Here is a 13,281-nt window from a genome sequence, read left to right as displayed (position 1 = left end):
ATTTTTATCTACTCTTTTAATTCATAGAATCATTAAAAGGGGGAAAGGAACTATGAACCTCTCTGCCAGCTATTCCTTTAATTTATGAACTGAAGTCCACTGTAATCACATGTGATCATCAATACTCTGTTCAGGTATTTTCTTTCAATAAGATGATTTCTATTCTGTTGAAAGTAAGAGCACAAGGAATCATCTGTGTCAGATTGTAGCTAACTCCTTAGCACAAATATGTGAAAAGTGAACGAGCACTAGCCATGGAGATCCTGCAATGTTTATGTGATCATGTAAACCATAGAATAGTTCTCTTCATTCACTGTCCTCTCCATTCACTTCTCCCCACACTAAGACTATCAATTAAAAATTAGTAAATGTTGAACCCCCAAGAAGGAGAAAAAACCCTCTAAGCTATTCCTGAATTAATGTAGTTTTTGTGAGGTTTTTTTCTCCTTCCACCAAACCCTCGCAATGCCCTTTCAAAATGCTTTGCTGAATTAGGGAGGAAAATCAGCTCTCAAAGGTGCTGTATATGCAACCTTCACAGTTATGGAAACATCTTGCCATCTCATGATCCACAGGAATGGCCTCAATAGAAGTTTTCACTGCATTTGCTATGTATTACATGAATGAACACAGACAGATCTGACAGACTGGTTAATGAACCACAATTTCTATGCGGTAGTTTCATACTGTTTTCGTGCTTTCAACAAAAGTAAACATCATTGCAATGACACCTTCTAAAATTATCTTACCTCAGCCCACTCATATGAACCAATGTTCCCAAATGCTGTTCCTCCCCATGAGCAGAAAACAATGGTCCTGTCAGGTCTCCAACCTCTCTTAACCTTCAGTGTCAAGGCTTGTATCAATGCTGTGATGATAGCAGTGCTACTGGCCCATCCTTGTCCACCATAAGTATTCAGACTGCTATGATGGCTACCAATGATGATGTATCTGTCTGAAATGTGGAAAAAAAAGACAGATGAGAACCTTATTTCTTCTGGATCCTAGCATTAAAAGAATTCTAAACAACCCTAAAAAAATGAACAGTATTAGTAGCCTGTAATGTCAATCATACAACACAATGCTGTATAAAAAAAATTATATGATCACGTGCAAGACAATCATACAACATATATACATAAAACTCTAAATACTGCTTAAAATGAACTAGTAAATAAATATATGTATATACTTTCCTAACTTAATCCCAGTGCACTTGCCTTCATCGTTTGCTTAGCACCCTCCATATAGATCTGACACACAGCATTTTTACAGCCAGGACTTCATCATATAGATAATCTAATATTTTCATGCTCACATTAGAGTGTTATGAAAAAACCACAAATTAATAAGCAGGAAAATATCTTCAATGGAAATTAGCATCCAAAAAAAGAAAACAAAAGGTGTGGTAGTACAATGGGAAACATAAAGAAAATACACAAAGTATTAGTACTCCCTCACCTGGAAGACTGTGTTCAGTGCTCACCACCCTGTCTCAAAAAAGACATGGCAGAAACAGCAGTTGAGCAGCTGGTAACCAGAATGGTTATAGATCAGGACTTAGACTTCCGTGTAAGGAGACATTAAAATACCTGGACTGCAGGTTTAGAGAGGAGACATGACAGAGGAATAGAGATAATGAATGATACAGAAATGGTAAGTCAGACCTAGCAGCTTTGTTAATGCTGGAAGAAAGTATTGTATAGAATGAAAAGCAAGAAGTTCCAACCTGAAATAAGGAACATGCCTATGGTTATGTAGAAAAAAAAACCCCCACACTTTTTCAGAGAAATAAAATTAAAGCTTCATCTCTCAAGGCATTATATGTAATCCAAATGCCACTCACAAGGGAAAAAAACCCCAACCCTTATTTTATTCCAAAAACAAATGACTAGTGTGACTGATGCCTGTCAAGAAGTCAAAGCAGAGTTATGCTGAATTAAACTAATAGAACTTCTGTGTGAAATGAATTCACAACCAAAGACTCTTTGAAGGACTGCTCACTGGTTTAGTTCTGATATTTAGTAAAGTCTCTTTCTGGTCTAGATCAAGACTTTTAAAGCTTTCTTTCCATATTTCAGGATAGCAATAAAGAACAGTTCTTGAGTGATAACAATCTCTGTGTGTCATTTGGGTTTCAAAAGGTTTTGGTTTTCAATGGGATTAATTTTTGAATTGCTGTCAACACACCAGAATGTAGCAAGACATAGGTGGTAAAATGCCCACATTTTATATTTGGTTATAAAATTAAATATCTACTACTTAGTATTTTTTTGCAGTGCTTAGAAATAATTTTAATAAAACACCAACATACTGTGATTATAAAACCATTCCCTATCAAACTGGTCTTGTACCAGTATTTTTCAACAAAACACGTGACTATGTTGTTTTATAAGGAATCAAAAATGCTTTACAAAGAGGGGATACACTGTGTACCTATAACACAATATTTTCAATCAACAGCTTGGGGAGAGAGTTGGCATGCAAATGGACAATATTTTCAATCAACAGCTTGGGGAGAGAGTAGGTATGCAAATGAGAATTGCTTTCTAAGAACAGATATGCAAAGAGTTACTCTAACTGTACATAATAATTTACTGTAACAAAATGCAATGTAAATCACATAATTTTGCAACTTGTGTGTTGCACCATGAAATGATTAATTATAGGTTGCATTGACAGTAAAAGACATAGGATCTTCAACTGACTTAATGATAGGAATTTGGAACAGAAATGAATGGCCTTACAGGCTTCCAGGTCATTAGAGTAAGTGCCACTAACACAGGGGACCAGACAGGATCAATGGTTCCCTGTATAATAATCTCTATTCAGCCTGTGAACAGCCTGTGTGAAGAGCAAAGGAAGAAGACCTTACATTCAGCCTGTGAACAGCCTGTGTGAAGGGCAAAGGAAGAAGATCTTATGTAAAATAGTGTAGGACATTTTGGTGGAGAAGAAGTTGCCAGCAGCAACTTACTGTAGGAGATGCCAGCTGAATGTGTCAAAACATAACAGCTAGTGCCTCCTTTGAAATTCTTCATCTTTGCACATCTCTCCATCTTGAACAGAGACAATACGCTGAAGCAAATGGCTATGGGAAAAGCATAGGAGAAAGGACGGTCATGGTTAGGCTATGGGAAAAGCATAGGAGAAAGGATGGTCATGCTTGCAGAGGCAGCAGCTGTCCTTTCTCAGAATCACAGGGTAAGAAAAAAGAGAAAGGACTAGAAATAGTAAAAAAAATACCCATCAGATACTTTAAAAAGTGATAAGACAAGATAGTGTCCAGGGTAGTGACAGGTGGACAAAAAAAGGTCTCTTCATACTCTTTCTCTTTAAGAAAAAAGAGAAAGGACTAGAAATATTAAAAAAAATATCCATCAGATACTTTCAAAACTGATAAGAGAAGATAGTATCCAGGGTAGTGACAGGTGGACAAAAATAGGTCTCTTTATACTCTCTCTCGTTACAAATCTCATTTTCAACCATGTCCAATACAGCTATAAAATTAGTGTTATATTTTGGTGTGTGCGGACAGGGCTCTGTGTGTGTGTGTGTTGAATGCTACCAAGCATCACATTCCATCTACTCCTAAGACTTTTAACATCTTGGTTAGATTTCAGACGCTCATTCCTTCTCCTCAGATTGAATTAAGATCAAGCTAAGATCACCATTACATAGATGTGCTTGTCTGTGTGTGGGTTTTGAGCAAAAAAAAATAAGTCCACTCTTGGTGGTGCTCTGAAATCTTTCATTAAGCACTAAAGGTAAATTTGTCTTCTTTCAGCATTTCTGTGAACACGAAGGTGAATATATCAGGTATATGGAAGTAGCAAAATCCCATCAAAATGACAGAGAATCAATGTCAGGATCATCAAGATTCAAAGCAGATGAGGAGGCATGGCTGTAGTATCAACCAGGAAGACTTGAGAAAGAAACTAAGATTTAGCATTAATTCTGTAAAAAATATTATTCATGGTGCATTAGAAGTTTAACTGGTGCCGACATTAGAAGCCAGTTGCTATGGGCCTTGTCCAGCCAGACATCTACAGGACCAGCTGTTGCCATATGGGCAGTGCTATTGACTTGGCTTGATTATATATCTTTTAATGCTTAAATTTCAACATATATTGACAAATCTTTAAAAAGCAGCTTCTTAATATGGATACAATAATAAGATGAAAGATTCAGAACAGAAACTGATGCATGCTTTTTATTATTTGTCTTGCTTCTGTTTCACAATTCAATAAACAGAGTGTCTAAACATGGCAGTTTCTGCCTTTCAAATTCCATGACAGCTATTTACAAAACATTAGCAATACTAGACTGGTAACTTCAAATTCAAATCCTTTAGTGAAATTGAATTCATCATGCTAATTGTTTTTTATGTTGTTTTAAAAACAACAAAAAAAACCCCAATCTGGTGAGAAGTACAACATTCAGCACACTCAGTTGGTACTTCACCAACAGGAATATAAATTTCCTCCACCTCCTTCATTCCAACACTTAAAATATGAAACAACTGGCCCACCTCCTAAGGGAATGCAAATAAATTTGAATCCTTTCTTCTGAACCTAATAAAAAAGTATTAAGGCAACTGTGCTGATGATCATCTGTACACTAGGAATTGAACTAGGTGTACAATGCTTTGCACTATGTAAGTAACCAAGAACAATGTTCATTCATGTTGCAGAAACCCTTCACTTTTTAGGCAAACTCACCTAGAGATAAAATAATCTCAAGATGATCTTCATTCTTATGTCACCCTGATTATCATATTATCTACATGCAGTATCAAAGGAATGAAGGGGTTTGTGTTTTATGCCCCAGTTGCACTTAGAATTTATTAATTGTTAGACACAGACAACAGTAATTATTATTCATAGAATAATATAAAGCTAGCTTAAGGCATGATTGTAACACTAAATAAGGCTGCAGCAAGTGTGATGAAGATCAGTCACACTTCAGTCACAGATTTTTGTGACTAAGAATCACGTTTGCTACTAGATTCTTAACTAAGCCAGAGATCACCCTGCCCTGCAGCATGGTTTCAGAGACACTTGAATTACATAGGCATGCTGTGGACTTGAAGCACAGAGTTTTATTTGTCTCAAAATTCTGCTTGCATGTGGGGGGAAAAACACCCCAAAAATCTTTTCTAAAGTTGCATAGACAGCTTGCATATCAATTCAAACCATGCAATACAGTACACCCTAAAATTAAAACCACCAACACAGTTACTTGGTATTAGCCACCAATATGCTCTATGGTCTATGTGTAATGCCTGCTCCTTGTGTAAAAATATGCTAATTGTAACTGAAATATCCCCTTGAGTTCATTCTCTGTTTAACCCTTATGTTCTCTTTTGGCATAAATCAAATAACAAAATTACTACAACAGAGGCTCTTCCCTTCCTCTGTATTAGTGCATTACTTGGCAAAACAGAATCCTGATCCCAGCTGTGACTCCCAGCCATCATGAAATAAATAATCTATACAAATTATAAAGGACTACTCACCAGGAAATACATCTCCTTTTAAATATCCAATAACATTAGAAATAGTCTTGTAAGTTGTGACTGACTGAATATTCAGACTGATTATTTTTTTGCCTGTTAAAAGATAACAAGAAAAAATTAAACTTATTTAGCCAATCAAAAAATCTACAGACCACAGATATCAATTCCCCACACAATAAAAAAGTGAAAAAACAACCAGAGATTAAAACATGAAATATTACAAGTTTAAGACATGAAATATTACATTCTTTTCTTAGCCCCATTTTAGCAGTGTGGTTCAAAGCTAGAATCTTAAAAGTGTTCTCTACCCCTTGAGTTAAAAGATCATTGAATTCACTCAACAAATACTGCCAGATTACATGAGGAAAAAAAATTAAAGGAGTAGGATTTACATAACCCTGTGATAAAGAAATTTGTTTTAATCTTTTTAGGCTTTTTTCACCTAATCCTTCACCCAGGTCAATCTATCAATAACATTCAAAAATTATACCTGGTTTATATTACACTTTCTTCTGTAGAAACCCCACTATTTCAAATTAGGTGGGAACAGTTAGAACTCTCCATCATTAACCAGCTGCCAGCACAGCCTTTGGTGATACACTCCTGAACTTATGCCAATAGAAGTCAAGTTTTTTTGGCTTAGCTGATATCAGCTGAGGAAATGGTGTAAATACAAAAGCAGAACAATTCTAAAAGGTGCTGAAACATAAAGAATGTGCCAGTCCTGCCATGTCAGTTTAGACTGTAGCAGAAAATAAAGTCAAAGAAAAGTAAATGTCTGCATTAAAATAGATTAAAAAAATTAAGTGTCTTCTGCCCCCCCCGTGGGACACAGTAACCACACAAAATCCTACAGTTTGTGACAATGCAAACCAAACAACTAGCTACAGAGCTGCTGCTGCCTTCTAAATGTTTCGTTTGCATTATAATAGACTGTATTAACATTCACCTCATCTGAAAGGTCATAACTTCCATCTGAGAAAAATGAAAATGTCTTAAACTGCTCTAACTTGAAAGGTAGCAATTGTGTGACAATAACCACTGTGTCACCCCAGACCTTCAGGGAGTTCTCTTCCATCCAAGTACTCTCCACCCACATGACAGACCTGTGTTTGAAAGCAACTCTGAGACAGAATTCCTTCCCTGTCCATACCCCAACTGTCACAGACCAAAATTAAAATATTCCACGGATCATTTTGCTCTCTATCTCCCAGGCTATTATCCTCCCACGGATCTATTTCTAAGTTTGTTTCCAGGTTTTGTTTCCCTAGATGTGCAGAAAAAACAAATGAGGAGTTTACTGCAACATGTAAAATAAAAACAATACATCTTTACAGTGCTGTTCTTCAAGGTTCATTTGGTGGTACTTCATAGGGTAAATTTACTTTAATATTATCTTAAAATAAAATCCAATATACTTTCATTCACTTGTCTTCATTTGAAAAAAGCAAACCAACTGCTAGGACCTTTCTTTCTTTAAAAAAATGTACTAGCAGTATTCATTATTTTTTTTTATACTCACACCAAACCTCCTCTATCATCAATAGATGTGTCTTATATATATGACAATTCTGGTTTTACTTGAATGCAACAGTAAAGAAAATGCAAGTCAAGCAGTTAATTAAATATAAACCACAGCACATGACTTTGCAATAATCAACCATGGGAAGTTAATATTTTGATCTATCATGTAATTAACTTTGCCCTTCTGATGTAAGTTACTGTAAGGTTTATTAATCCCATGTAATGATGAATTGTGTTTACTCTACAAATAATCCAAAAGATTCTGAAAGGATCTTCTAAAACAATATGGAAAAATCTCAAGCTATCCATGTTGATCAAGCAGCTCAAATGTAATCTATACTATGCAATTTACTTATTGCTGCTGTTTCTCACCTACAACCATTCTAGAGCCAATTTACTCTTCCTAAAAAAAACCCAAAAGATTTTACAGTCAAAACTTATTTTCTTTCCTTTTCCTACAACACTTTAGATACGTGTTTCTTTAGGGCCCATCTCAGACAAAAAGAAGATAAATCCTTTTGAAGACAACTGACTTCACTTTTTTTCCTTAATCAACATCAGTGATCCAGTCTTCAAACGACAATAAAGAAATTGAAAATTAACTTCTGGCAATACACATATTCTAGAATCAGATATTTGAGTTAATAGTCATGTAACACAGTAGTCAGCTTAAAGTGATTTGGGCTTAAAGGCTTAGTACACCAGATAAAAAGGCTGAAAGTACTCTTTGGAGTATACAGCAGAAGTGAAATTTAATCCCTTTTAAACAGTTCTGACAACAAACCTCTCTTTCTTATGCTGTATTTTAAAGATCTTGACATCTTTCTCTTTTTTATCTGTATTCTCTGTAAAACTATGAGCAGACTTTAGCTTAACATTATTTGGGATACACTTGGAGTTTATGTAAGCCAAAAGTTACTTCAGATATAGGAGAACAGAAACATATTTATTGTTATTTTTTACTGATTTCTTTCTTGACTTGGAATCTGTACATTCACTCATACCAAATGACTACCTTCTCCTCTCACATTTACATAGTTATATTTAGAAATGCATGGTTATTTCCCACTCATTTGACTGACAATTTTAGTACTTCAGATGAACAAAAAAACTTCTACTTGCAGTAGTTATGCAGTAGTATTCTTGAATCCTGATCATGCTAAGGACCTATAATCAGACAGTTTTCTGAGCATTCCTTTGAGTACTGGATTTTGAAAAGCATCTTTAGGGACTGAGGTTTGAAAATTGAGCTCATTTCACTAGAGTTTTGCTACTCATTTACAAAAATTTCCCATGTACATTTGAAGCATGGAGTACTAACAGAATTCCAACATTTCAATAGCTCCTGGATCATAAAACCAGAAATTATTCCAGAAGACAGCAGAAAAATAAGTTCAAGTAATGCAGTTTTTAACACAATTCCTGTTGAAATCAACATAAACCACACCTGAATAAACATACATCAGTCTGAAATCATAAACTAAAGATTTCAAACAGTATGAAACATCCATGGCCATGTGACTTTAGGGGGCACTAACTGAGCTGAAGTAGTCAGGACAAAACTACATTTGACAGATTGCTTGTTCCAGTCACTTTATCCAGTCACCTTATGTCAGGCTCTAACTACTCAACTTTTTGACTACACACTACCAAGCTTTTCAGGCACACCTGAAGGCTAATGAACAAAAGCTACAGTTTTCATTTGTTCACCCCCAGTGCTGAGGTTTTTAAAGTCCTCTCAAGTACCACAGAACAGGATGGTGCAGTAAGAACTAACTGCACTCAGTGTAGAAACACCGTAAGCTATTTACATGTAACCAATAATCAAATATATAACTAACAACCAAATATTCCACAGATTTCTCATATTCTATTGGTGATAATGCAAGAAATAGTATGGACTGGTATGTAGCATTTGGAATACCCCATTAAACACAGGTATGGTAAGTAAACATTAAAACATATATAAGAGCAGATTTTACTGCCATTTGAAACAAATGCTTCATTTTCAGAAGACATTTTCTAGAGCAACTGAGTAAAATTCCAAACTACTACTAGCACCTTAAACTGCCTAGCTAATGGGCCTTTAAAATCTCACTGAGCTGTGAAAAATATATTTCAGTTAGTTCTCAGTATTTCATGATATCAATTTGAGTGCAAAATCTTATCTACTACATATTTTATGTCAGTTTTCAATTAAGTTCAAACATAGAACTTTAAATGAAGAACTGTAATTGTCATAAGCATTTATGCAACAATAGAAATTAGATCCATAATCCTACATGCAACATTATGACATACTTAGGAAAGCAAATAAACATAAAATAGTATATACTTAATAATTTATATAATCTCTGAAAAAATATGGTGTGACACTACCAAATTGCATAGGCAAAAGTCAATACTGAATCTATGCGATGTACAGTAGTTTTGAAGTAAAAATTTCTTTGTGCAGGAATATGTCAAAATTCTTAGACAGATGTCCTTGGAACAAAAAGCCTTTCCTGTTTTTGTTTGTATAAGCAATACACCATCTAGACATAGTCTCTTTAAAATCTGGTATCCCTAATATTTTTCCCATCCTGATTGCTATTTGATTAACCAACTATGTTGCCTGCTAAAAACATATTCTCCTTTTCAAATGGATATTCAGAGATCTTGAGTCACCAAGTCCAGTCTTAGCCTGAAGAGCTCAATGAATAAACTTCTTGCTAACTGATCATCTTATCTGACCTGCAATGAGGAAACCAGAAATAAAACTATTCAGATGAAGAGCTTTTGAAAACAAGCGACAACTAGAATAGTGTCCTTTAAGGAGGCTCTAAACTAGGATGGCCTAATGCAATACAGAATAAATGTGTCACAACCAATATCAAACAGAGTTGAGAATCTATCATATGGTATAGCTGAATTTCATAACCTCACGCTATTTTGACAGATTCTTCACCTGCTTTAGGGCAATCAAACCCAAAGCATCATACAGAAAAATAATGGCACAGAACAGAATTCAGAAAATATATCCCAGTTAGAATTCTGGAAGAAAAACTCTTGAGGCTTCAGGGGGGAGTAGAGAGAAGATATACAAAAAATTCTTCACACTATTCATGCTTAATTCTTTTTATCAACTTCTGTTTAAAAAGGGAACAGAAATTAAAGCCATTGCGAAAATAAAATCCGAGCCTATTGACATAAATGTCTGTAAGTTTTCACATACAGCATGTCTGAATTACATCAGACTTCCTATTTAACATGTAATTCTTTAAACATCAGTAAGAGAGATCTGCAGACCATCATTATATTCCTAATGTTATGCACAATGTCTTCAAATTTGGTACAGTAACATGCACTGCCATGCAATATATTGGTATCTTTCTCTATTGGTTTTCTTGGATTCATGTTTACCATAGTCCAAACACCTAGAAATTATAGGATTGATTGCATATTAATACCATAGTCTATGATGGCACAGGTAGAGTTTATTAGATATGGTACTCTTTCTTTCTCTGACAGGTAGCAAACTACGAAGGAGAAACACATATAACATCACAAGGCTGTAGTCTACTAAGAGGAGATATATATCCTTTATCTTTTCATGCCCTTCCTCTGACAGAAGACAGGCTTGATTTGCACTAGAGAAACAACTGGCAGAGAACTTTATTTGTCTTGGGTGATGATCGTATAATATAGAAACTGAGGGTTTCTTCCAATTATTCCTTCTGTATAATTAATGATTCAAATTTCATGTGATCAGACTTGACTATAAACTCAGTATAATGAACATCTGACATGTGGAGCTGTATAACATAGGTGTTCAAAGTCTTATAAAAATTCTTCTTTATGTTATGCCACAAACCTTTTGACTAACAGTGACTTCTGGTTATCTGTTCCACTTGCCTTTTTCGGTAGAGGAGGTGGATTTATTTGCAGTCTACAATGAAGTTTTGCATTGCAGCCACTACAATGATTCAGAATTGATCAATGACTGTATTTTGTAGCCTAAAAAAAGCTTACAAAAGATCAAAAGATTCTACCTAAAAAGCATTTCACTGGCTGTAGCAGAGTTTCTGTGAGTCTTTGTAAACCTGGCTCTATTATTTACACAGTGTTTGATATCATTCAAGTTATTTAAACTATTCATGCTTTGGCTTTAGAATTTTATAAGTTATAAAAAAATACACCTAGTTCACAGCAAAAGGCATTAAGAGATCATAAGAAATGGAATCTCCTTCTGTGTATGTCAACTCTACTGATATTTTCTGAAATAATACACCTCTAATGATCTTGGTTGATACATATTAAGAGAGAAATAGGGTTGGCTAAAGAAACTTAGAACTCTTTAAGTGTATGAATGCTTGTATTATACTTCTTGTCATTTGAGTTAGTTTGCTCAGGCACATTAGGTCAGACCAACTGACCATCTATTCCTTATCTCCAACAGTGACCAACAACATAAACGTGATGAAGAATGGAAGAATGGGATGAGCCACAGAACAGGATGATGACACAGACACAGAATGATCACTGGTGAAATCCTAGATCTTTCATATCTTCTGTTTTCTCAGTTACGAACCAGAGATGTATGAAAACCGACACTTAAAAACCCAGAGAAAAATTACACACATATCACTAATGTTTTTAACTACCAGACTTCCAGGAATTCCACCAAAGTACATGGCCATTAGTGACAAAAACAAAGACTTTGTAAATTAAATCCCACTAGACAGACTTAGATTAAATACTCAAGAGAGTCATTGAAAAGGGATGATTTGCACTTGACTGAAATCTACCAACTGACATGAAACTTAACAAATAAGGACAGTTTACTGCAACACAGCAGGACTTTCTTCATTTATGTTTATAGGAGTGCTTTAGTTTTACAACAACCTTCCCAACATTCTAACAAATATCCTAGTAATATTCTAAAAAAAAAAAAAAAAAAAAAGCAAGCTTCAAAAGTTTACAGCTTCTCTATAAAGCTTCGCTCTTAAATTCCTTCTAATTGCCTATTTTGGGGAAAAAGTTCATGGGAGCACAGAATTTCAGATTAATGAGGATTAAGCACAATGCACCATACTAAACAAAAAGCAAATCTAATTACTAACTTCATCTAACACAAAGCTAATAACTAACTTCAATTCCCACTATTTGCTTTGTAGGTTCTGAGCATTCAATTTATCTCAGATGTTTGTCTCCATATCCTCCCCCTGCTTCTGTCACATTATGTCTCTTGAAAACTGCAAGGCTAAGGGGAAAAAAGAGGTAATGTGAGAAAACTATATATAAATGTTTAATCATTACTGATGAATCTGCTGTTCAGCTTTTTGAAACATACTGATGAGAGAATGATGATAATTTTACTCCAACAAATTTTAAGTCAACCAATCATCTGAATTGCTCATTCACCTCTTCTGACAGATGAGTGATGAGTTCTACGTCAGAAGTGAAATCTCTCTCTTCAGCTTCTTCAAATCAACAGGAAGACTGCAAATTCAGCCTTCACTGTTTTCAAATGCATTGCTCTGTCCAGTGTCCACTCTTTAGCTACTACTATTCTTGAATAGTTATACACAATTTCTTATCAGTCTTTTATCTCTTCCATTAAGACTACCACTGAACACTCCAGCACGTTATATGCTCCAACACTCCAATAGTGTCACCATTCCTTCAAGCCAAAATACAGCATAATACATTACAGAATTATACTAGGCTTCTTATTATAGCCCCTATTTTCTAGGTAAATTAAGAGTTTTTAAAAAATCCCACATGGATTACTGAGGTTCAGAAGCTTTACACAAAATCTGACACAAGCTGTTGTGTTCACACAAAGTAAGCCAGACAGGCTGGCTCTTACTAGACTGCTAGCTTGGAATATTCTTTCTTTCCAGAACTTTTCTACCTCACAGAATTCCTGCCTTCTCAGGGAAATAAAACACCTGTCACATCTGTCTCAGAAAAAGTAGAATAATCTGCCCTTCAGGTGATTCTGTCCTGAAGCCTCCACACAAAGCTTTTTGAGAAACAGACACTGTGCAGCCTTTTATCATTCTAAAATGAGTGTCATTTGCCAGCCCAAATTCATGCTTTCCTCCAGGCACTTCAGCTGTTGAAAATTCCTACAATACTACCAAGCTTCACACACCTGCCTGGAATAGTTAAGCACTTGCTCCTTCCAAAATGACCTTTTCCTTTTTAAGAGCCTTTCTTTACTGGTTGTGGGGATGATCAACTCATCTTTAAAA

General features: G+C 35.2%; 1 protein-coding gene across 1 annotated transcript in view; it reads right to left on the bottom strand.

Moving 5' to 3' along the window:
• Positions 1-13,281, bottom strand: part of NAALADL2 (N-acetylated alpha-linked acidic dipeptidase-like 2) — a gene marked incomplete at its 5' end in the record, with an annotated part of 192,889 nt that overhangs the window by 95,747 nt on the left and 83,861 nt on the right. The window contains 2 exons of the mRNA XM_009080703.1: positions 750-955; positions 5,519-5,611. Of these exons, the coding sequence (XP_009078951.1) occupies positions 750-955; positions 5,519-5,611 (299 nt within the window). The remainder of the gene's footprint in view (positions 1-749; positions 956-5,518; positions 5,612-13,281) is intronic.

Source organism: Acanthisitta chloris, unplaced genomic scaffold (genome assembly GCF_000695815.1).
Source record: "Acanthisitta chloris isolate BGI_N310 unplaced genomic scaffold, ASM69581v1 scaffold7028, whole genome shotgun sequence".
NCBI lineage: Eukaryota > Metazoa > Chordata > Aves > Passeriformes > Acanthisittidae > Acanthisitta > Acanthisitta chloris.
This window is presented reverse-complemented; position numbering and strand designations above follow the sequence as displayed.